Source organism: Pinus tabuliformis, chromosome 8 (assembly GCF_031772625.1).
Source record: "Pinus tabuliformis cultivar Carrire ecotype Pingquan chromosome 8, CPIR1, whole genome shotgun sequence".
Lineage (NCBI taxonomy): Eukaryota > Viridiplantae > Streptophyta > Pinopsida > Pinales > Pinaceae > Pinus > Pinus tabuliformis.
Window position 1 is genome coordinate 1,049,338,148 of NC_142294.1, and position 24,843 is coordinate 1,049,362,990.

Sequence of the window (24,843 nt, forward strand, 5' to 3'; positions counted from 1 at the left end):
CATTTTAATGCAACATTACAAATGTTTCTTCCTTAGGATATTCTCATCCGTTATATATATATATTTTATATTTTTATGACATATGCCTCTGTTTATTATTTGTCAAACTCTATGGACATATTAAAACAGGGAAAGCAAATAGGCTGCCACCAATTATAGCAAATTGGGGTAATTAGACATACTCCCCAAGGCCTAGATCTTTAATAAATGTCTATGTCATTCATTATATTACAGTACAGTCTATAATGTTACAGTACAATATTATATGATTTTATTTTGCAGTATATTATCTCATATACATTCTGATCAAATTTCCAATAGAATTATGATTGAAGTGTGATTCTAGGAAGAGGTGCTATAGATTACATTACATTACATAACGCTACATTTCATTATTGTATATGCCCTTTTGAGGATGTCCCTTTTCATGTTTAATATTGACAAATATATAATTTGTTGGTCTAAATCGACAATCTTATGGTAGATGCTTTCTCGAGAAGAGATGGAAAGCTCAAATACTTCAGTTGCCGGGCACCCCAACTACCAATTTAAGACACAGTTTCAAAGCCATGAACCTGAGGTACTTTACACTGCTTTTGGTCATTACACGAGATGAATTGACTTGTCAGATTGTTCCAATGAAGGAAAGGAAAGTTGTTGAAATGATGAATCTTTTCATTTGATATTCTTATTCTTGTCAGTTTGATTACTTAAGGAGTTTGGAGATAGGAGAAAAGATCAATAAGATCAGGTGGTGCCAGACTGCCAATAGTGCTTTATTTCTTCTTTCGACAAATGACAAAACAATAAAATTATGGAAGGTATATTTATATCCATGTGGTGTTCTTTTCGTGGTGCTTGTAAAGAGAAATATGAAACAAAAATTTGAATCTAAGTTGCTTTTAATATATATCAAGTGGGAGAAAACTGTTCATCCTAACTTGATTGTTCTAGCCTCTACATTGTGCTTAAACTGTGAAGTTCTTTCCTAACAGTGTACATACAAGTTCTGGTGCAGGTTCAGGGAAAACGGATAAAGAAAGTTTCTGATCTGAATGTAGATGTTTCAACACGGTTGGATAATGGAAATATGGTCAGAAACAACACTTTGGTGAACACAAGCACAAGGGCTTCTGTTCTTTGGACCCCAAATGGTGGTCCCTCTGCAAGCAGGTGTGCAAATGACGACTTTCTAGTTCCTAGTGTGGGCATTTCCTCTCTTCGTTTGCCTGTGGTAATTGTAACTAAACCCCTGTAACAAGCATTTGTTCATTTGTAGTTTTTCCTGTGTGATTTAAGCAGCTTGATACTAAATGTTAGCTTGGTGCTGTATGGGAATTTTTTTGATTCTTGAGCTGTTATTCCCTTGGTGAACCTTTTTTTCCTTTGCAATATCATATGCATACACTTGAGTCTCTACATCATCATGTCTTTGCTGCGAATATTGCCTTCACACCTTACAGAGGAAGCATGCTAGAATGTGTGGTTACAGAGACTTTTTACATGTAATTCAAGGAGCTTGATATTAAGTGGCATTCTCAATGCACTGTATGGACTCTAAATTTTTCTGTATTCTGAATTTTCTTTTTTGAAAATTACTTTTTTCTTCATGCCTCATGCATGCTTTCCAATTCATCTTTTTGTTGTTGCTGTTTTATTCTCACTGTTCTAAAGATAACCTTCTAGATTGTGTAGTTTAAACGCATGCAGCTTCTCTGACAAGGATGCAAATATCCAGGCATCGTGATAGAAGCTTGATATTAAGTGGCAATGTCAATGCACTGTATTGACTCTTTTGACTTAAATTTTGCTGTATGCCGAATTTTCCTCTTTGATTTTTTTTTTGTCTTCATGCCATATGCATGCTTTCCAATTCATCTTTTTGTTGTTTCTGTTTTCTTCTCACTATTCTAAAGATAGCCTTCTAGATTGCATAGTTTAAATGCATGCAGCTTTTCTGACAAGGATGCAAATATTCAGGCACCTTGATTCTCTAAGCACCAGAATGTACTAAAGTAACCAATTTTTGGAGAAAGTTAATCATCGACAGAAGTTGCTTCCTCCCCCATCACCCACCTCCCAACAAATGGTAAAGTTTAAACATTAAGTTACATGTATGATTTACCTTTCCATTTCCCTGTGAGTTTTGATCTGTCTACATAAACTCATGTTGATGCAGCCCGGAAGTTATTGTCTTAGTTTTTACTTTACAAATCAACATATGAACAAAACTTATAAATGAGAGGTTCAACTTTTTGAAGATCTTTTGTTTGTATTCTAGCTAAACATATTTGATCCTTTTAGAATCTAGATTTTACAGCTATCGCTGAAGAGAATTACCTGTTTTAGTCAACCTTACTACTCAACCAGATGGATATGTAGGGGTAATAGACATTTTATCATAATAACATTGCCATTTTGTGCTTCATCCTACAACTGTCACTTTTGACTCATGAGAAATCTTTGTCCTCAAAGGTCAAGAATCATACTTGAACAATAAATGTTTAAATAGAATGCTGACTCTCTGCCAGGGTTACATGGTCAGGTCCTCTCAGACATGGACTCTCCCCTGAGTACATTGTCAGACAGTGTATTAGCTCCTAATTCATTCATTCATTGGAGTGGGTTGGATATCAGTAAAATTATCTTAACTTATATTACCTGTGGTTGGTGGTAGAGCAGGGATCTCTTCCTCTTCCTTGTCTTTTTCCACTACATTTCCGATGTTGTCAATGGTGCTTCCTCTTCCCCTTCTCATTCTGCACCAACTTATGATGAGGAGTAGCCATTTATTGTGTTTTATCTATGCTTATGCTTTTGTCTATTTCCCTTATTTAGTAGTTTATTTTATTTAATTTTATCCTTTAGCTTCTAGGAATCGCTTTGGCACTCCCATGGTTTGTCACTACTGGGTTGTACTTTTGAGTCCCATTAACCTAATTTTTGGTCATTTGAACATTAATAAAATTATCTTAGCTTAATGTTCCGTGCTTAGTCAATCAGCTTTAATGTTTATCCACAGCATCCACATTTGATGAACTTAAAGTTATAAACATTTCAGACTCTATAATACATGGGGGCAATTTGTTTTGTAAGAGAATCAACTTTTCAAGAGGGTGCTTCCTGTAATCCTAATCTGTACTGATCGAATATTGAAATCATACTTTTGGATCTACCAACTATATATAATTTACTCTATCCAAATCTAATGAATATTTAATTTCAATATTGAATGGAAATCTGTATCATTTGTGGTTGTGGACTTTATTTTCTATTCTCTATCAATGTATTTAATGTTTGGCATACTGTCTTGTATTTTCTCCTGTCAAAATATTGATCCTATATTTCTATCTTTTTTTGATCTGTATGTTGTAGCAATGCTAGAATGGTTATTGCAAATGAAATACATGAAGAGATTTGAACCTCAAAGTAGTATTTTTACTGAATTTTCGTTTAGTATGGATGCTTATACTAGGCCTGAATTATTCGTATGAAAAATTTAATCTTTGTAGGGTTTGTTGTGTGAATAGGTAGCCAGCAATGAGTTGACATTATTTGCAAAATGTCGAAGAGTCTTTACTCGTGCTCATGATTACCACATTAATTCTATTTCTAACAACAGGTACCATGATACTCTTCCTTCAGATTTAGTGGCATTTTATGATGCAAGTGTACTGTCATTAAATTTCTGATGTTTTAAGTCTCTAGTCATATAACATGGAATAATAAATCTCTGAACATGAAAACCTATCAACCTTGTCCTCGGTCTCAAATTTCTAGTCAGTCGTATAAGAGCAAGATATATTGCCAGTAATATCCTTTTTCCCTAGCAGTATATTAAACACATTTTTATTGTTCTCCTAGATGATGTACCAGGGTACAGCTTCAAAGTTGTGTCTAGTTCCTGATATTTATTTCTTTTAAGGATTATCCTTTATCAGTAATGGGAGTAAACTTAAGAAGGAAATGTCTTACTTCTGGATATATATATATATATATATATATATATTTTTTTTTTTTTCTCAACAAGAATGAGTACTTTTTAAGTTTTTTCATTAAATCCGCACCCGGTCGCGGCAAAAACCCGGGAGATTTACATTGCAACTGAAGCTCTGGACATCATGACTGACATATGAAGACTAACTATCCATGCCTAGATAACATCAAAAACTACATAAGACGACAATACTCTTATTTGTCTAGTAGTATAGACGCGACAAAATTGAGACAAGAGGAGTATGAAATGAAAGCCAGTCATGACATAGTCAGTTTAGGCAGTAGGATCAGCTGGGCGATTCAGGTCTATATCCTGGCTCATATCTTTAGGAAGGCTGTCCAGCTTGACTGTCTGCAGTTGGAGATCTGCGACCATACTTCGAAGAGCCTCCACTTCTAAACGCAAAATATGCTGTTTTTGATTTTCAATAGTGTCCAGACTCCAGAGTGCTACTTTCCGAGGTGCACTGATGGTGAAACATCACTTGCCAAGGTTACTTGGGAGTGGGAGTGGAAGCAGGAGCGGGGAGCGACATTTTTAAAAGCTCCTGGTTCGGGAGCAAATTGGGAGCAAATTTTTATATAATATATTTTTTATATATTTTGATGCATATATGTCAACAAAAGCATGTAGAATGATAAATTACATATAAAGAACATAAAAACATGGATTGACCCATATAACATCAATCATCTAGAAGCTATAATTTTCATCAAACACAAGTTAGTAACATACAACATATCGAGTCTCATGTTTCATCAATCTTAAAGTTTCAAGCTTTCAAAATTCAATATATAACATTTAATCATTGATCACTAAAGTTGTAACTTGTACTTGTAACCATTACCAAGTAACCAAACGATAACAAATAATATCTAACATGAAATGAAATGTTTCAACTTTCAACTTTCACGAAGCATCATATTCATAATACATTACCAATGAGTTATAATTGCCAGCTTCAAACTTAAATTGTCATATATTGTTTACAAAAAATATCATAATAAATAGAAAGAGTCAATAATTATAAAAACTACTAGAAACTAGAAAAGACAAGTAAATCTATTATCTGTCGCCACTGCTTGGGCCACTTTCCACCATGAGAAATGTCTAATTTTTGAGAAGGTCATGGTGGTCTACTTGGAGTCTCCTCCTGCATAGTCAGACGACCAGAACCAGAAGGAACATAACCTCCACGTGAGGATGTAGGCACATGACCTCCACGTGAGGATGTAGATGTAGATGGAGGTGGCGGCAACAAAGGCAAAGATTGTGGAACTCGAGCACTACTACTGGATGATGGGGGTGGCATGGTTGTTGTTGCTTCTTCATCATCTTTCAAAAGTTTTGTTTCCAATTCTTCTAGATGTAGAGCACCATCCTCCAAATTATCTTCCTCTGGGTTGTTGTCCCAAGTTGTATATGATGTATCATCTTGAGCCCGATCACAATAATGACTCAACAACCTCAAGTTGTAGTGCACATAAACCAAGCTTTCTACCTGGTTTTCATTGAGTCTGTTTCTTCTCACATTATGGATGAAGCTATAGGTGCTTCAACACCTCTTTGCAGAAGAAGTATTTACAACCTGTGAAAGGACTTTTTTTGCCAATTTTGGCAAAAGTCCCTGGCCGCCATACGTGTCCCACCATGTGATAACATCAAATCTGTCCCTATCTTCCATTGCATGCAAAGAACCAAACACTCCAGTGCTAGTGAAGTATCTTCCTAATTCAAGATGCAATCTAGCACACTCCTCCCTGTCAGGGACCAACTTGTCTAATGTTGTCATATACCCATTTTGTACCTCCGAATCTGTATAGGGTTTGGCCCTAACCCCACATCCAAGTGCATGTTTTCCCAACCTAGATGGAGAGTAGTCTTTTGGCTTAAGGATATATGCCAAGGCATGTGGTGGAACATTAAGTTTATCCCATCTTGCACACACAAACTTGTGAATAATATCATACAAGTTGGGATCTTTTTCCTGAACAATATCTTTTATTTGCCCCAACATGTTATCCATCTTGTAATATTCCTAATGGAAATATACAATGTTAAACAAAACAAACATAGCAGAAACACATGAAAAAATTTACAACACATTTAATAACTGGAAATCTCCATGAATTGCGCTGATCTGAGCCATTTTATTAATAAATAAGTACAATGTGGTGTTGGAAAGAGTGCACCTGGGCTTGCTCAAGGCAAGCTAGCTAAAGCCCAAATGAACAATAAGAAATACCTCTCCAATTTGCTGCTACTCTCTCCTGGCTCTGCGTTGAAACTACCTAGAAAATATGTTGTTGGCTGCAATGAACTGCTGCTAGGGCCTCCTCGGGTGCTCAAAAAATTCTGGGAGATTAACCCCAAGCTCTCCATCAATAACCCACAAAAACCCACGAAGGAATTGGCCAAATGTTGACCTTGGAATTTTGGCCCAATTTTTCTCTAGCTGCTGGTTAAATTGGGACCCCTGTTTGACCCCTCAAATCTGCCCAGAAATTTCTGCCAAATTATTTCTGAGGTCCTTGTCAAACCCTAGTAAAACCCAAAAAGGGTTTGTCCTAGTTTTGATGCTCCAAAATTGACCCCAAATGCTTGGCCCCTCCTCCACAAGCAGAAGATGTAACCTGCAACATATTTTACGTTTGCTGCTCCTCCAAAGTGCTTTAAAATTCCCCAAAATAGTTGCAAACTCTAAGTAAGGGCTCTCCCGGATTCCTCAAATCTCAGACCGAAAATCCCTTCACTCCTCAACTCCCAAGTGTGCCTCCTCCAAGCACTACACAGTCCCTGTGCTGTTGCTAGTATCTCCTCCTCACAAACTCGCACTCCCACTGTTGGAACAATCGGAACTGGATGGAACTCCCTCCTTGGGCTGACACTTGAAGTCCACCGAAGCAAGGGTTGAGATCTCCGCTCGAAGACACTCGTGTGCTAAACAACACTACAGACTTGGCTTCAGCTCAAGTGTACTATGTCAAAGAAACAATTTCTGAATAGATGAATGAATGACCAAAAATGAGTGCCTCTTGCTCTATTTATCAAAGAGCCTCTAAGATGCCCATGTGGGCCCAACTCGACTTTCCCCCACCAACTTCGCTCCAATGAGAGCGTACTCCACATGTGGGCCGTAATTCTCCATGGGTGCCCCCCACGCTCCACTAGAGTCGCAATATTTCCCTTCCTAATGTTTGGGCCCCCACTTAATCCCAAAATTCATATGGGACCTGTAAACCCACATCTCCTAAGTGCAAACATGAAATAAGACAAAATTGGGCAAGATTGATATTTCCCTTAGCAATATTGCTAAGCGGGAATATCACAGTCCTCCTCGTCAAAACGTTGCTTGTCCTGAAGCAACTACCGAACAAACGCTCTCTCCATGCTGAACCAATTACCATTGCGAGCAATACCGGGGTCCCAATTATGCCACTGAGCCACTCCCGATCCCTGTGTTGACCTGTCATAAAGGAGTCCCAATGGTAGATCGAGGTGAACTCCCCCTGTGGGGATCCACTCTCCCCAATCTGTAACCCAACCGCTAAGCCTTGTAGCTCCTGGGTCCCAAACTAATCTCAAAATGTGTAATGTCCCACATGAGAAAATTTTGGAAAAAGCTCGAATTTTTAACACAGAAAAACTCCAGATACAAATTCAATCCATAAACAGAAGATTTCCATAAAAAAATAAACAAATAGAGCACTGTAATCTCACAACACAATGAATAAGAAAACTCTCAGCTTTATTATATTAGATAACTGGGGTTTTACATGCACATACAACCCATATAGCTGAGATAATCTGGCCTCAAACAGATCTACAACAATGCCACAAATCGGCCTCCAAACAACTGAAAAACAATACACTGCAACCTGTGAACCCTGAATGGATTCACCAAGGGAAGAGATGGGTGCTCGCCCACTCTCACTAAATCACCCGAGGGTTTCCGTCCTGGGGCTACTGCTAGAGTAGAGAACTGGGTTCTCAACCTCACATACAAGAAACAATGTCAAAACCAAGATGTCCTCCAATGGCCTCCTCCTTTTTTTTATAGATCTAATGGACCCCTCTAGAATCTTCTATTTTATTATTATTTTAATCATGGAGCACTTTTCCCTCTTTTATTTTAATTAAAATATTCTTTTTAATGCGGGAAAGGGTATATTGGCCACCATGTATCCTCAGGTCACTGAAACTCCCATCCAAAAGTCCCATCATGTAGATCTTCTTGTTCTGGTTCCAACGAGCTATTACACTGAGGTGTTCCATCAATTAATCTCCCCGGAATGCCACTTCGAGCATAATTAATTAAGTTATGCCTAGTAATAACGCTGATTTTTGAAAGTTGTTGGAATGCAATGGAACGAAAGGCAAGTTGTGTTGATGATGGAATATGCCAAGCGAATGCCATCAAATCCCATAAAAACTCCTCAAAACTCCATCGGAACCCCTGATGACATAAACCTGCTCCACTGACCTGGCCATTCCCTGTTCTGGAAATCCACCCTGTCTGTTTTATGAAGAAGAATAAAAATGGGGACATGACAGTCCTCCCGCCCCAAGATTTCTTTCCTTCAAGCAATCCAAATCTGTGGACCAACTTGGTGGCATAATGCCACTAAGACCCAATGCCCAGATCCCATACGAACCATTGGTCCACGTCACGTCTCCAAGCTATCGAAACATGACTGGATCCTCCAATACCTGGATCCCATGTGCATCTCTAACTCAACCTGCTGCCAGTAGATCCACCTAGATCCCAACGCCACCAGGAAAGAGCGTTAATGCTACATGGCTCCTGCTGTGCTGTAGCTCTGGCCGTGAATGTTGCCCTACCAACTGTGTACCAGCTCATCACCTCTCTCCAATCCAATCCTTGGCATACCTTAAGGTTAGTCTCACCATACTGATGCTGCGTTGAGACACTAATGAGTGGCCAACCCACATTCTGCTAGCGACTGGAGCATGTAATATCCCCCACCTCTGAGGGCTCGTGCAATACACTGCTCCTGACTAAGAATGATACTCCATCAATAGGATACCAACTCTTGATCTCCAGCCAATCTAAGTCATGGACTCCTGTGTAAGGAACAAGTCTAATATGCTGATGTTGGTCCATGCTCAACTCATGCTACCCTATCTGGTTGGTCAGCAATATCCATCGAGAAAGTCCTGCTTCTCTCTCTGTAATGGGTACAAGTAGCCAAACTGTGCTACAAATCCTATCTATGTACTCTTGGAGAGGGCTGTTACCTGAGAATGTTGTAGCTTGGCTAGTTGCTACTACACCTGTTTGCCCCTCATCAATGGGTAGACCCAAAGATGGATGTACTGCCATCTCCCTCGCCTGATAGGAAACTCCATGCTCTTCCAATCCACCAATCTCTTGCCAAACTATCCTGTCATACTGTAGCATCTCCTGAGGACAAGTGTCTGCGAATCTTGTTACCCTGCCAGCTGTCTTCTCCTCATCAACGATTGACCCCAAGGGTGGCTGCTCATCCTCCACCATCATGGGTTCATTCTGAACTTCCAACTGGCTCTCCCAAAAAGGCTCATCATGCATACTGTGCGCCTCATCCTTCTCAGCTGACTCACGCTCCATCATATGCTGGTCACGCTGACTCATCACTGGCGACACACTATCCTGAATACCTCTCCTAGGGCCCACAGACTGCTCATCATATGAATCTAGCCTGATGTCAATGACTCGCCATGATTGATGCTCCTCTATGTGCTCTCTATGTTGAATCATCAGCTGCTCATCTGCTCCCTGATCTCTTTCCCACATGGGAACAATCAACGGCTCCTCGTACTCTACCACACATGGATGCATATCTGGGTTACTGTCATCAACTCCATATGACCGCTCAAGATCCTCTAAGGTATCATCGTATGAACCCATGGACTCGTCCAACGAAGAGTCTTCATCCTGACAGACATGAAAAATATCTCCCTACTCTATCGCTGTCATCTCCTCAGTGTCACTCAAGCATGAGTGGTTAGGTCCCCAAGGTTCTTTGTAGATGAAGCAAAGTCCCTTCCTCCTCATCTCATTCTTGTTGCATGAGCCCCCAAACCGGAGTTGCTTCTCCTTGGTCAACAGTCTCCTGAACAGCCCAATGTTCTGCTCAACCAACCTCTCAGCTAGGCCATAAGCAACAGGTGAGACCAACTGCTCTCTCCTCCAAACAGACAACAATCTAGACTGCAACTTTCGACAGATGGCATCACGACCTCTCATACATGATGACAAGATGGACTGCATGTGTGTTACGACTGTGTTAGAATGATGTTTCCTAATGCCGAAGAAGCATTGGAACATCTGTAGGATCAAATCGTCACACTCCAGATCAAGCATGATCTCATAAGTCCTAGTTATGGCCATGCCTCTTAAAATCTCAAGCTTCTTCCCAAAGGTAGAGCCTGCACTGTTGTCCAAGTCTCAGAAAGTTTTTATCACCAGTCTGAAAACTCTCCTCATAACATCATCATTGTAAGGAGCTATGGGGGCGGTCAGTCTCATGATGTCACTGAGACAAGATGCAACTGGAAGTCTAACCCCTTCACAAGGTTCCTCGAAAAACTTGTGTTGTATGAGAGCAAGCATGGTTGGTTTTAGAGCCCAAATTAGTTTTCTTCCTTCTAACTGGTTTACTTCAAAAATGAGTGCATTTAGTTCATCCAGTTTGAAAAGAACTTTCCAGTTGACCCTCATATGTTTCAAATCAGCCCCCAGTGCAAAAATTGTGTTTCTTATCTCATGTCCCTTATGCAACTCTTTTGGCGGTTGTTGCTGGAGAAGGGTGTGGATCCCTTTTGAGAATGGTTTGTTGTTCCGTGTGGGTTTTTGGTCCAGATTGCAGTCCATTGATGTTCTATTGTGTTGAGTTAAAAGGTGTTTTAGGTACTCCATCATTCAATAGCAACAAGACATCAATATTCAGTCAAGCTCCTCAAACCTTAGCAACTCAACTATCTCACTCTCAGAATGTTGGCCTAAACACATTTTGTAACAACACAGAATCTCACTCAAATGTACTAGGCTTGGCTCCAATGACGGTAGTGTACATGCATATGGTATTAGGATGTCTCTGAAATCTAGCATATAAACCTTCATTGACAACTCTCATCATATATTTGACATGCGTTAGATGGTAGCAATCATACTCTCAAAAAATTACATAGACCTCTGTTTTGTGCCAATGAAAATGATTGATTTCAGACTAATAAATGACATGAGGGTTGAACATTCAATAGAGAAATAAACCTGATTTTGAATCGGCTGCTTGTTGACTGGTGTCTGGAACTCTTCTGAAGTTTTCCCCAGCAATTTGACTCTCCCAACTCTGCCAATAAAATTATGCGCAATCTTACTCCAACAATGATGCTTGGCTTTCAAAGAATAGTCGGCTATAACACTGGAAGTTTTGCTTCATTAAAGCAACCTTCAATTGGTCAATTCAGCTTTTAGACCTTCCACCTTGAATTCAATCCCTTCTCAATCCATGATTGGTACCAACATTCGTCCCAATAGCATTGATTTTAAATTTTTGTCGTCGCCCCTCTAAACGCAGCTATAGGAGAATACACATGCAAGTATATAGCTGGCATATGAACGCTTTGAATGCATACTCTGGGTTAGTTTCACCCATGCACATGTTAATTGCACTGTAATGTCCAACGATCCATTGACACACGCTCAACTGGAAGTGCGCACCATACCCAGATCCTCGGCTATAGGTCAGCTCAGACTTCAGACCACCATCAAAACTTCTCGAACATTATCATGTCATTCTGTACGTGCTATGTATGAGATACACGCACAACCACAACTCTGTCAGCGGACTCGACCTCTTGTCTTAGCAATGAAGCGTTAGACAACTTCAACAAATCGAGCTCGATCCTCTGTGGTAGCATTGCCCTATTGTTCGACTTGTCAAGGAGAAATCGACTTTTACAATTAGCGTACTAGCACGCATACTTATAGCCGACGCTGATTGACTTACTCTTTTTTTTTTGCGCTTCCGTGAACAGCAGATCGAGTTTTCTCTAGAATTGGTGGCTTGGCCCTCTGCCCCTTTGTTATATGCTGGCCCAATGTTGCACGAAGCGGGAGCGTTTTTTGGAAGCGGGGACGCCGAAGTGTCATTTTCCAAAAATCTAGGAAGCGAAGCGTCCACGGAAGCGTCTGCTATATATATATATTTTTATTTTTTTGCATTTATACTCAAAACAAACATCCCAAATACCAAATTAATTGTAGAAGACATGAAAACATGCATATTTTTGCATAAATCAAGATAGATATGGCATCCATGATTCCATTGTAGTTACTAGTATGTACAACAATCATCTATATTCTAGCTATTACAAACATACATCAAATTTTTAAGCATTTTATAAAACATAAAACATTTAAGCATATTATAAAACATAAAACATAGAGCATATTATGATTTATCTACCAAGTGAGCAACTGTCAACATTTGTCATGTCCAAAATTCAAATAATAATGTTTACAAAATATGTCACTTGGTCACCGCCAAGCCAAAAAGGTTCAAAATTCAAATTCACAAGTCTACAAGTCTAATGAGTAATCTATGACAAAAAGTAGTAGATTGTGAATATATCTACTAATCTCTCCTCCTTCCACCACGAATAGAACGTGGCGACGGACCTCCACGTGGTGGCAATGAAAAAGATGGTGCCTATGGAAGTCGTGGCACTGAAACTGATGAAGAAGAACCCCCTACTGTTGGTGTTGAAACATGGAACCTAGGAGTAGGAACCCCAGATGGGGGTGGGGGTGGCATATCAACACGATCATCATCATCCTGGAATCGCTCAAAAAATTCATGCAAAAAAAAAAACACTAGTTAACAAAAAAATTAAAAACATGAATTAGAGAAATGCTTTATAAGGGAAAATTGGAAAATTCATACCACAATGGACATACCTGGATAAGAGCATCCTCTAATTGCTCTAATCGCAACACTCCATCCTCCAAATTGGGCTCCTCTAGATTCTTGTCCCAAATCAACAAGTCTTTATTAGACTTTGCATCTTCACAGTAATGGGACAACAATTGCAAGTTGTAATGAACATAAACCAAGCTCTCTGCCCCGTCTAAACTCAACCTGTTCCTTTTAACACTGTGGATGAAAGAATAAGAGCTCCAACACCTCTCTGCAAAAGAAGTGTTTACCACCTGTGATAGCACCCGCAATGCCAAACTCTGTAGAAGTGGAGTACCCCCTCCATGCATGTTCCACCACTCAAGAGCAGAAAAAGTCTCTCGATATTTAATTGCATGCATGCTCCCAAATGGACCAGTGTTGAGCGTATAGTTGCTCACATGTCTCCGTATCAATGCAGCCTCCTCTTCATCAGGGATTAATTTACTCAATGCAGCCATATATTTTTTGTGAACCTCTTGGTCTTGGTGTGGTTTTCTCCTGCTTCCCCCCCAGGTGCTAGTGTTGAAAGCCATGATGCATGATAGTATTTAGGTGTCAAAACATATGCTAATGCATGCAATGGAACATTTAGCATTTCCCATCGGTTTTCCACCTCTACACGAATACAATTGTACAAGGTGGTATCTCTAGGCTCAACAATGTCTTTAATCTGCCCCAACATGCTATCCATTTGCTCATACACCTCCCCAATTACTAGTCGATCTGAATTTGCAAACTTGATCATGTAATAAATTGGTTTGGTGAATTGCAAAACATATTTAACCTGTCCCCAAAAGTAACTGTCAAGAACAGTGTCCTTGACTGCATTAGCACCATCTATGTCAGTGTTAATTTCATCCCATGAATCAGCACACACCAGATTAGTTAAAGCTTGTCTCACCTTCACTAGCCGCCTAAAGGTGAGGTAATAACTAGCAACTATTGTCTTTGCAATTTTAAGCAACTGCAACTTGGAGTAAGTGCCATAGGAGTAGTTTACCCTTGTATGCCCTGTGATGAATTTAATGAGCTGCTTCCCTTTCCTGTAAACCTCAGCAATCCACCCACATTCTTTGTGTTTCACAATATCATGCATCAAAAGGTTCAATATGTGAACCAGGAACCCAGACCAAAAGATGTGTGGATGAGTACGCTCAATAATTTTTCTTGCTGCCTTACAATTTGTTGCATTATCTGTGATCACTTGAACCACATTATTCGGACCAACATCTTTGATTGATTTCAATAGGAGATCTGCAATGTTTTGTGCCGATGCAGTGATGGAGGAGGAGTCATGACATGTAATAAATACTGCACCACTAGAAGAAACACCAAGAACATTTATCAAATGTTGGTTTCTAATATTTGTCCACCCATCTGATACAATGGATACCCCAAAATCTACCCACTCATTTGTAAAACGTGTCAAAGCTCTTTGAACCTTAGCTTTTTCTCTTTCTAATAACACTGTTCTGGCTTTCTCATAGTTGGGGGCCTTTACCATTTCATGCCAATAGGGAGAGCGAAGCACATTGAATGGTACACCGCAAGCACAAAGAAAACGGACTATCTTTCCATCCACATCATCCCTCCCAGCAACATTAAGGAAATCCCCTATTGTTCTTCTACCTCCAGAGCTTGCAGAAGTACCATGAGGAGATGAGCAACTACCAAATTTAGAGGTTGCACTTGATTCAGAATGAGTTTTTTGTTTCTTGTTTTTTTGTTGTGCAGCCATCTCTATTTGGATGTATTTTCTTCTTTCTTCAGTTGAAATGTTTGGGCAATTTTGTACCCCCACAGGACCCTTTTTTTCATCACTATCCAGCACCCCACAAAGATACCTCCTAAGACGGGTATATGAACCACAATATGGTTTTCCTGCATGACAACCATGAGGGCACACAAATTTGTAAGGTCCACCACCCTTTCCCCCATCAAGTTTGGTCACATAGTTCCACAAGGGTGTTGATGTAGCTTTCCCATCTTGTGTTTCAGTGTCCCCTTCAGGTTCATCCCCTTCCTCTTCAAACCCTTCCTCCTCATCATACATTGGGTCACTCATATTGGGACCACTGTCCTCTTCTGTTTCTTCCCTTCTATTCTTATTCCCCCTTGCCATCATTAAAACCAAGAGTGGAATGATACATAGAAGCCAAAAGAACATCATCTTGGAATATGGATATAGGTGGTGGACAACCTGTAAATAAAGGAGCAAGTAGAAACAATGGGAAAGAGTAGGAGAGGGAGGAGAAAAATACAAACAAATTGTCAAAAAAATAAGGGAGTTTGGGGTTTGAACTTACCTCTTTAGCTCTTGTAGATGAAGTCCTCCAAGCTCTTGCTCCAAGCTCCTCCTCCTTCTCCTAGCTCCTCCTTCTCCTCTCCTTTCCTCTCTTCTCTTCTCCTCTCCTTTCCTCTCTTCTCTTCTCCTCTCCTCTCTTCTCTTCTCCAACTCTCATAAACTCAAAGTGAGAAAATGAGGAATGAATGGGGGCTTTATTCTTTTCATTCCTCACCTTAACCTCACTCTAACCTCACCGTAACCCACCCCCTTTATGCTAAGTTAACATAACTTAAAAAAAAATAAAAAAAAAATGTCTTTTTCCCTTGTGCGCGGCCTTCTTGCCCGAAGCGTACGGGAAGCGTGCGCTTACTCCTCCGAAGCGCCACGCTTCTGAGGCCTGAAGCGCCGTACGAAGCGTGCTTCGGAGGCATGGAAGCGGCGCTTCCGTACAACGCTTCCAAATTTCCAGGAAGCGGCTAAAAAAGCCGAAGCGACGCATCCGAATTCGGAAGCGCCGCTTCCGGCCAAGCTTTCTAGGCGCTTCCGTACGGGACGTGCTTCGGGGCTTGGAATCGGGGGGGGGGGGGGCGCTTCGTGCAACACTGTGCTGGCCTCTACATTTATTTTTAAAATGGTTTTACAATACCCGCACTGTAGTAAGCATTAGAAATATCACGATGGAATTTCTGTTGCTCCACAAGAATAATGACGTCAATCTGTGCATTCACTGGTTGGAGGATGCCACGCTGTGATGGATGCCCCTCTCTGATGGGCGGATTTTCGAACTCCTACACATCCTTCCCTTATACAATAATTTTAACTTCTGCAAAGGCGGCTTGAACCACCGTTCGACCCTCTACTACCGCAATTGACTTTTTGCTGCCATGCATATGTAATGTCCGCCTAGAGTAACTCAAATCAACGTATCACATTGATTTTGTGTTGTCTAAATGCTCTTGTCGTCTTCAGGTGTCGACTGAGTTGATAATGATCTAGAATGGACCCGTGCTCCCTCCTCTGTTAACAATCACTTCCATGAATTGGTGTGCTTAGTCAACGCACTCTTCTATCGGAACAGGGGACACACAGCGATCAATGAAATTTTAAATTGTACGCCACATGAATCAGCTTCAAGAGATCTAATGTGGCCCGTAAAACTTGACTGTTGTGTGCCCATGAATGAATTCGACCACCTAGTGGTCCCCTCAACTATTAATCAGCTTGTAACAGTGTTGCGGCCTCTTTAATAGATGAATTTGGCAACTCAACTGTCCAATCTGAATTCACCCTCTTTGCCATCCGCTTCTACTGAGATCTGTGCAGACCATAATCTCCAATTTTATCTTTCCACGAATTGCAGTCCAGTTTCCACCAGATTTTATCAATTCAGCCTTCTGAGGGTATCTAGTTTAATGTGCTTTTCAGCGCTCGAAGTTGATCCTTCAATTAACAATGCAATAATGCAATGCTCCAATGATGGCAAGGCCTTATGACTTGAACTCAACCCTCAACCCTCCAGTACTGTAGCAATTCGACAAGATCTATTCGGTTCCTTGGAGACCAATACTCTACAATTAAAGAAATAACAACCCTCGAACCATAGTAGCTGTAGCAAAAAACCCACAGGCTGAGCGAAGATTAATGCTTTGATACCACTATAATGTCCCACATGAGAAAATTTTGGAACAAGCTCGAATTTTTAACACAAAAAAACTCCAGATACAAATTCAATTCATAAACCGAAGATTTCCATGTAAAAATAAACAAATAGAGCACTGTAATCTCACAACACAATGAATAAGAAAACTCTTAGCTTTATTATATTAGATAACTAGGGTTTTACATGCACATAAAACCCATATAGCTGAGATAATCTGGCCTCAAACAGATGTACAACAATGCCACAAATCAGCCTCCAAACAACTGAAAAACAATACACTGCAACCTGTGAACCCTGAATGGATTCACCAAGGGAAGAGATGGGTGCTCGCCCACTCTCACTAAATCACTGGAGCTTTCCGTCCTAGGGCTACTGTTGGAGTAGAGAACTGGGTTCTCAACCTCACATACAAGAAATAATGTCAAAACCAAGATGTCCTCCAATGGCCTCCTCCTCCTCTTTTATAGATCTGATGGACCCCTCTAGAATCTTCTATTTTATTATTATTTTAATCATGGAGCACTTTTCCCTCTTTTATTTTAATTAAAATATTCTTTTTAATGCGGGAAAGGGTATATTGGCCACCATGTCTCCTCAGGTCACTAAACTCCCATCCAAAAGTCCCATCATGTAGATTTTCTCGTTCCGGTTCCAATGAGCCATTATACTAAGGTGTTCCATCAATTAATCTCCCCAGAATGCCACCTCAAGCATAATTAATTAAGTTATGCCCAATAATAATGCTGATTGTTGGAAGTTGTTGGAATGCAACGGAACGAAAGGCAAGTTGTGTTGATGATGGAATATGCCAAGCGAATGCCATCAAATCCCATAAAAACTCTTCAAAACTCCATCCGGACCCCTAATGACATAAACTTGCTCCACTGACCTGGCCATCCCCTGTCCTGGAAATCCACCCTACCTGTACTATGAAGAAGAATAAAAATGGGGACATGACAAAGTGAGTCCATCAAGTGGATATTGCCCCGACCTGGTCATAACTGCTACCCACTTGTGCTTCTGCAAAGTCATCCACTCCGGTAAACCTCTGCTACACACCCAATAAGGGAAAACTCCACTGCGCGTAGGTCTATCCTGCCAGGGCACCCCGCCAAGGTTACCATCTACCGATGCATGCCCAGACTCTTGTCGAAATAATAGCGAGAAGGGCCTTCCTCGCCTTGTAGTGATCATCTTGATGGTCTTTAACCTGTCATCTGGAGGAGGATGCAATCCTATCTTTGTCATCCCCATGATCCTCCCAAAACAAGGTAGTCCTCTCACCCAATGGATCCCTGGATCCCACAACCAGATTGGAGGCCCATCGCTCCCAATTCCTGGTGCCTACCATTGAGTAGTGCCAATGATCGCCAAAACCCATATGTGCCAATCATCTTTCCATTCTAGCATAGTGCCCCAAGTCATCAACGAATCTCCAGGGGGCAAACTACTTTCCGTGCAACTGAAACCCAATGGAAGACTTGTGTGATCTTCCCCTGTAAAAACTAGCACATCCCTGAATGTGGCTAAATTGCCAAGACTTGAGAGGCTAAGATCCCGTGCTGATCGTGAAAGGAAATTGCCATGCTGACGTTGCGGCTCTCTAGTCATAATCGATGGTGCAACATGCTCATATTGTCCTCTAAAAGCTAGGCTATCCGTGCGTCATCTTCTTTGTGGCTCTTCTGCTTCTCTGCAAATGCACTTACTAGATCTGGAATACTTCCTCCAGCCTCTCTGTCTCTACCCCTCACTCACTGCTTCAACTCTAGTTGTTTCTGACCACTGGCTGCTGCTACTCTGGAAATCGATTTGCCAAGAAATCGAACTGCTCAAGTGTCTCAGACTCTCAAATGATTTCTCCATCACCACATCAATATCATCTCCTCTTATAATCCTCTGTTGGAGCACCAACGACCAAGATTAAAACTTAATCAATGGCTAGGATCATTTCTGGATCGATCTGTGTGAGTTTCTAGATGATTCTCGCATTGAGTTCATTAATACTGATTAATTAACCATATTCCCTAAGTTTAGACTTAGGAAATATTTAAAAACTAGTTAATAATTTAATTAAGCCATTTCTAGGCGGAATTTCCAGAAACGATTTCTGGGTTTTCATGTATTCTAGTCTATCCACCAAATTTCGTGGCTAGAACACATCTGATGCTACAAAGCTAACACTTCCTCTAAACAAGGAATGTGTTCTAGTGCTGCACTCCCTGCCACAAAACCCTGTCACTGCATCATCTCCTGTCACGTTGCTGATGTTTGGCCATACTACCCACCAACCACTGCGCAACTCTGATATACGCTGCATCTGTGCTGCTACTGATGCTGCTATACTGTTGCCAACATTGCATGTTCATTGCAACTCCCTCTCATCTTTTGTTGCTGCAATTGAAAAGCATCCAAAATACTGAGTCAACTGTGACGAGTATGATGCATCTGTCTCTCGAGTTTCTGATTGCTACTAGCATCTGCACTGTCACTGAGGACCTTGCGTTGCTGCCAACTCTGCACTGAGCCACCTGTTCTGCTGTCAACACTACATTGCGCTCCCCAGCTTTTGACTGGTACTAGTCTGCAACTGTCACTCTGGTACTGACTGCATCAACTGTCACTGATCCATCCTGCTACTGAATACTGTGGGCCCCCATAGCCAGGTAATGATCCATGAGGTGGACTCCTCAAGGATCTTGCCCAACTGTAGCACTTTGTGGCTACAACACCAAGTCACCCCACCTCACTCCTGGAGGTATATCAACAAACATAATGAAGTCTTCCTCCACCCTGGAGGAAAGCCTATCGATCGCTGCTGAAGTTGCCCGCTGGTCCTGGTCCTCCTCCTTGTCCTTCTTCTTGAGAGGACACTGGGTATTGTAGGGACTAAGCTCACCACACCTGAAGCACTTGACCTTTGACAAGTCCTTTTTCTTTCTCTGCTCCCCCTGTCCCTGACTAGGACCCTTTGATGCGAGGGCCACATTCTCCTCCTCCTTTACAGTCTTCGATTTGCTGTTGCTGCTACTGATGGGGCTCTTTAACAGAGCTCGTCTCAACTCCTCCTACTGCAAATCGGCCCACATTCTATCCCAGTCTGGTAGCCTATCTTTGCCCAATATGCTTTGGACAAAGACCTTCCAATCTTCTGAGACGCTATTGAGTGCCAATCACACTAACTCCATGGGTTAATGCGTTGCCCCAACAGCTGACAGCTAGTCTCAGACCTCCCGAATCCTAGTAAGGAAGGGGTCTATGCCTTCCCCTTTCTGCATCCGAATGAGTCTCAGCTTCTCCTCTAGGTACATCTTCCGCTGCTCGGAAGTACCCTGGTACAACGTGGAGAGAGCATCCCACATCTATTTGGCAGTATCTTTGCCAGCTATATGTGAGACAACATGATCCCTGACTCCATCTAGGATCAACCGCTTCGCCCGTGCCATCTCTTTCTTGTATTCTTTTTGCTGATCTGCATCTTAAGGAACTGCCACTACTGCATCAATATAGGCTTTCAGGCCATATTCATCTAGAAGGAAGGACATCCTTACCTTTCAGATGACGTAGTTGGAAGCCCCATCCAACCTGTACTGATCACGAAGCTCAGCAGTGGCCATCTCAACAATCTGTCGAAAACTTCCTCTTTCCTTCTTTTCGACTGCTGCTCTGCTATTCACACTCCCTTCTAGAGTGAGAAGATCTCCTCACAACCACTGTCGATCTGCAAGGAAAAATTGAACTTCTTGAGACTAGAAGTTCCTTGAGTAAAATTTTCTCTGTGTGTGCTCTTTCCTCTTCCACCCCGACGTTGGTTTTGCTTCAATGAACTACTGGAAAACCCCTTGCGTCCAGCTAGAGATCTACCCAAGGAAATGACTGAGTTGCTCCCTCTGCCTTTGGAATCACCTGATCTCGAAGGATCGAATTTTTTTGCCCCTTGGAAAAATCGAACTTTCTCAAGCAATTCAGCTTCTTGGCAAAATACTGCATTGCCCTTGCTGAGCAACAAAATTCGTTTCCTTCGTTTCTGAGCTCTCCAACTGATCAGTTGCGCTTTGATACCATGTGAAAATTCCAACACTAGAATCCTATTACAACAACTTATATTATTTCTCCTAATTGTTAAGTAATTAGCAATTTATCTGCTACGACAAATATCGAAATAAATACACTGCAACCTTCACAAATAAAATGCCGCAGAAAAATAAAACGCTGGAAGCTGAGAAATGCTAGCGCACATAAAATTAACACTTATATTTGGACAAAATCCTTGGAAAAACCCAATGTGGGAAAACTGGCGCAATTGTTGAGGGTTTTATTATGATGCAGCAGTTAGAAATTTTGAGTACAACTGGATGTCGAAATCTGGCAATCCTACTAAGAAAAAATACTGGCAAAAACCTAGTGAGGAATTTCTTCACCCCATAGGCAATCCCCGACACAACTTGCCTTCAGAAACTTGGCCCTTTGACCCTCCGCGTCAACCTCTGCGTTTCACTGCGTAGCCTGCTTGACGTCAAGCCTCTGACTGGTCTCTGATGAAGTCGTTTTGCCCTTTGCTGGCTTGAAAGATGCTTCTCTGGCACTCTGGGACTCCTTCCTGGCCTTTGGAACTAAAGATGTCTTTCCCTCTCAGCAAATCGAACTTGCCTCTAAAAGCTGCTGCGTTGCCTCTATGTCAGCTTCTCTGTGGCTCTTCTGCCTCTCTGCAAATGCACTCACTGGATCTGGAATACTTCCTCTAGCCTCATTGTCTCTACCCCTCACTCACTGCTTCGATCTCTAGCCCTCCCCGGCAATTGACTGCGGCTACTTTGGAAATTGATCTGCGAAGAAATCGAACTGCTCAAGTGTCTCAAGTGATTTCTCCATCACCACATCGATCTCCTCTTATAATTCTCTGTTGGAGCACCAATGATCAAGATTAAAACTTAATCAATGGCTAGGATCATCTCTGGATTGATCCATGTGAGTTTCTAGATGATTCTTGCCTTGACTTGATTAATATTGATTAATTAACCATATTCCCTAAGTTTAGACAGGCAATATTTAAAAACTGGTTAATAATCTAATTAAGTCATTTCTAAGTGAAATTTCCAGAAACGATTTCTGGGTTTTGGAGGTCATGTATTCTAGCCTCTCCACCAAATTTCATGGCTAAAACACATTCGTTGCTACAAAAACTAACATCTCCTAGTCTCCTCATCCAACAGTCTACTCCCCTAGATTGCTTGCTGTGGTGGGGGCCTCGTGTCATGTCGCCTCTGTGGATAGGGAGCCCATGGTGGTATGGTTGCTCGAGTCTTGGGGATTGCCCTTGCAAATCCCTGGCACAAGTTGTTATGAATTAAAATTTATATAAGTAAAATAATAATATATATATATATAATTAATTAATTAACCAAGCATTAAATAAATTTAATTATTGATTGAAGTACTTACTAATGAATGGACACTAGTGCCAAGGGACATGTCTTATGGGGTTCGTGGCTAGTCAACTCCTATTAAAGGAGCACTGCCACAACCATGTAAATCATCATTCATTTAATATAATATATGTTTCAAGTTACATTTTATTGTAGTAGAATTAAGCTTGAACGTTCAGTGCAATCGTAATAGTGGTATCGGAGCCACCCCTTTTTGGCCAACACCACACCTCCCTGTGGGCCATTGGCCCTGCGTGCCCTCCACATTCATCGAACCATCCACTGCAGACCTCCGTCACCCACCTGCTTTCTGTGTTCCGCATCCCTGTTGTTCTCCCGTCTTCCGTCCACATCCCCTGGTTCCATCTACTGTCGTCCCATCCCTTAGTGCCCCGACTATTGAAAAACCACGTCTGTAGCGTACAATGCTGCTCCATCGCTGTTAGTGGGATCCAGTTTTCCACCATCCGTTGCAACCGCTACAGATGTCGTCGCTACCCCTCCCACTTGTTGACACCTCCTTGCGCCCCGAATCTCCGCCTCCGCTCACGTCCCCAGCTCCACGCCCGTCGTTGCCATCATCACTACAACCTCCTGCACAACATGAACATTGACTTCGCTGTCCAATAGCAGTCAAACCATCGACCTGGGCGTAAATCATTGCCAGTCGGGCTACCCATAACGTCATGTCTTTCGTGATCACGAATTTTGGACGTATAACGTGGTTAATATAGAAAATTGATATACAATGGAATATTAATCGATTTAATTCAAAAACTATATTATATAATTATAATTTAATTAATTAATATATTTTAATTAATTAATTAATATTATTATTAAAATTGGGTCTACTAGGAAGAAAAAGAACAAAATGGGTCATGATGAAGCAAGACGATTTTGGGAAGATTCAAAACGACATGGCACAAAATATCTTAGCCATAAAAGACATAGTGAGCCAGTCTAATAAAGGAGCCAATCCATCCTCAGCCACGCAAAGTCCCCGAAAGGAGAAAATTCGCCAGATCAGGAGTTCCGGATGCACGAAAAGCTGCGAATTCCGTAAATACACTTTGAAGGAAGTTAGTACTATACCAAATCTTCTGAAAGGAAACATCTTAAAATAAAAAATGAATTACCTAAGTATGATGGTAAGAACTATAAAGGCGCCGTCGTGTATGGGTAAATAAGATGGACGCCATTTTTTTAGCGAACCCTCCACTCGGCGAGCAAGAAAGGGTCATGACTGCGTCCAACTACCTAGAAGCAGAAGTGTATGATTGGTTTCTGTTGTGGTGGTATAAATATACAGGTTGCTCTTTCAATTGGAAAAACTTTAAAAACGCCTTGCTAAAAAGGTTTCATGAGGAGGAGGATGATGCCTACGAAAGATTAGTTCACCTGAAACAAAAAGGATCAGTGAGTGAATACACTCACGAATGGGAAGTATTAGCAATAAGGCAGAGAGGGTTCTCAGATGAAGCGTTGTTAAAAATGTATCGCTGTGGCCTTGAAGATTACATTCACGAAGAATTAAAATTGCATAAACCCAAAACCATTGAGATGCTAGGCACGCAACTATAATTACCGAGCGAAAATATAAACTCCACGAGGCACCATATGCCAGTAACGAGAGAACTAACACTACTCCAAGGGGAAGTTAGGTAAACAATCGTCAGAGAACACTAGCAAGTACGTTCCACCACCAATGTGAAATGAAGGAAAACAACAATCTAGTGTTGAAAGGAAAAGGGATGGCAAATGCTGGAAATGCGGAGATAAGTATTACGCAAGACACAAATGCGCAACGCAAAAATTGTACAACTGCGAAGCTGAACAAGAAGAAGAATCTTCAGAAGACAACTCTGACGAAGAGAACAATGAAGAAAATGCAAACCCTAGTCTAGAATCAGAAGAAGATATGCCACGAATTTCTTTGGCAACCATCACAGGGATAGCTCAGCCACAGACACTAAAGCTTAAAGGTCACATCAAGAAGCAAAATGTTATTGTTCTAATAGACTTAGGGAGTACGCACAACTTCGTAGATGTCAATGTTGCAAAAAGACTGAACATTTTTGCTTACCCTGTAGCAGATTTAAAAGTTATGGTAGCAGATGGAAAACATATAGATGGAGTAGGCAAGTGCCATAAAGTCAAGTTGCAACTAAGCGAATATGAAATGGAGTCCAGTTTCTATACAGTCCCCCTAGGGGGAGTAGATGTCGTTTTAGGGATACAATGGTTACAAACACTAGGCACGTATTCAACAAATCACCAAAAGCAATTCATTAAATTCAAATTGGATGGAAGGAAATATAAGCTGCCTGGGTTTCAAGCTCTACCAACTCAAGTCATTTCTGCTCAACAGATGAGGAAACTTATTCGCAAGGGAGCCCCAACAGTTGTCGCACAATGTCAGCAGTTAGAGTTATTATCGGTAGAAGGGACTCACCAACCATCAGAAATTTCATCCTTGATCCAGAAATATGAGAAGGTTTTTCAAG

The 24,843-nt window shown here is 41.2% G+C and overlaps 1 protein-coding gene across 2 annotated transcripts in view; it reads left to right on the plus strand.

Annotated features, from left to right (window-relative positions):
* The window catches only part of LOC149238954 (serine/threonine protein phosphatase 2A 55 kDa regulatory subunit B beta isoform-like), a 356,970-nt gene that overhangs the window by 20,207 nt on the left and 311,920 nt on the right, over positions 1-24,843 (plus strand). For both annotated transcript variants that reach the window (XM_089373252.1, XM_089373251.1), the window contains exons 3-6: positions 485-580; positions 702-821; positions 1,019-1,234; positions 3,531-3,622. In XM_089373252.1, the coding sequence (XP_089229378.1) occupies positions 485-580; positions 702-821; positions 1,019-1,234; positions 3,531-3,622 (524 nt within the window). The remainder of the gene's footprint in view (positions 1-484; positions 581-701; positions 822-1,018; positions 1,235-3,530; positions 3,623-24,843) is intronic.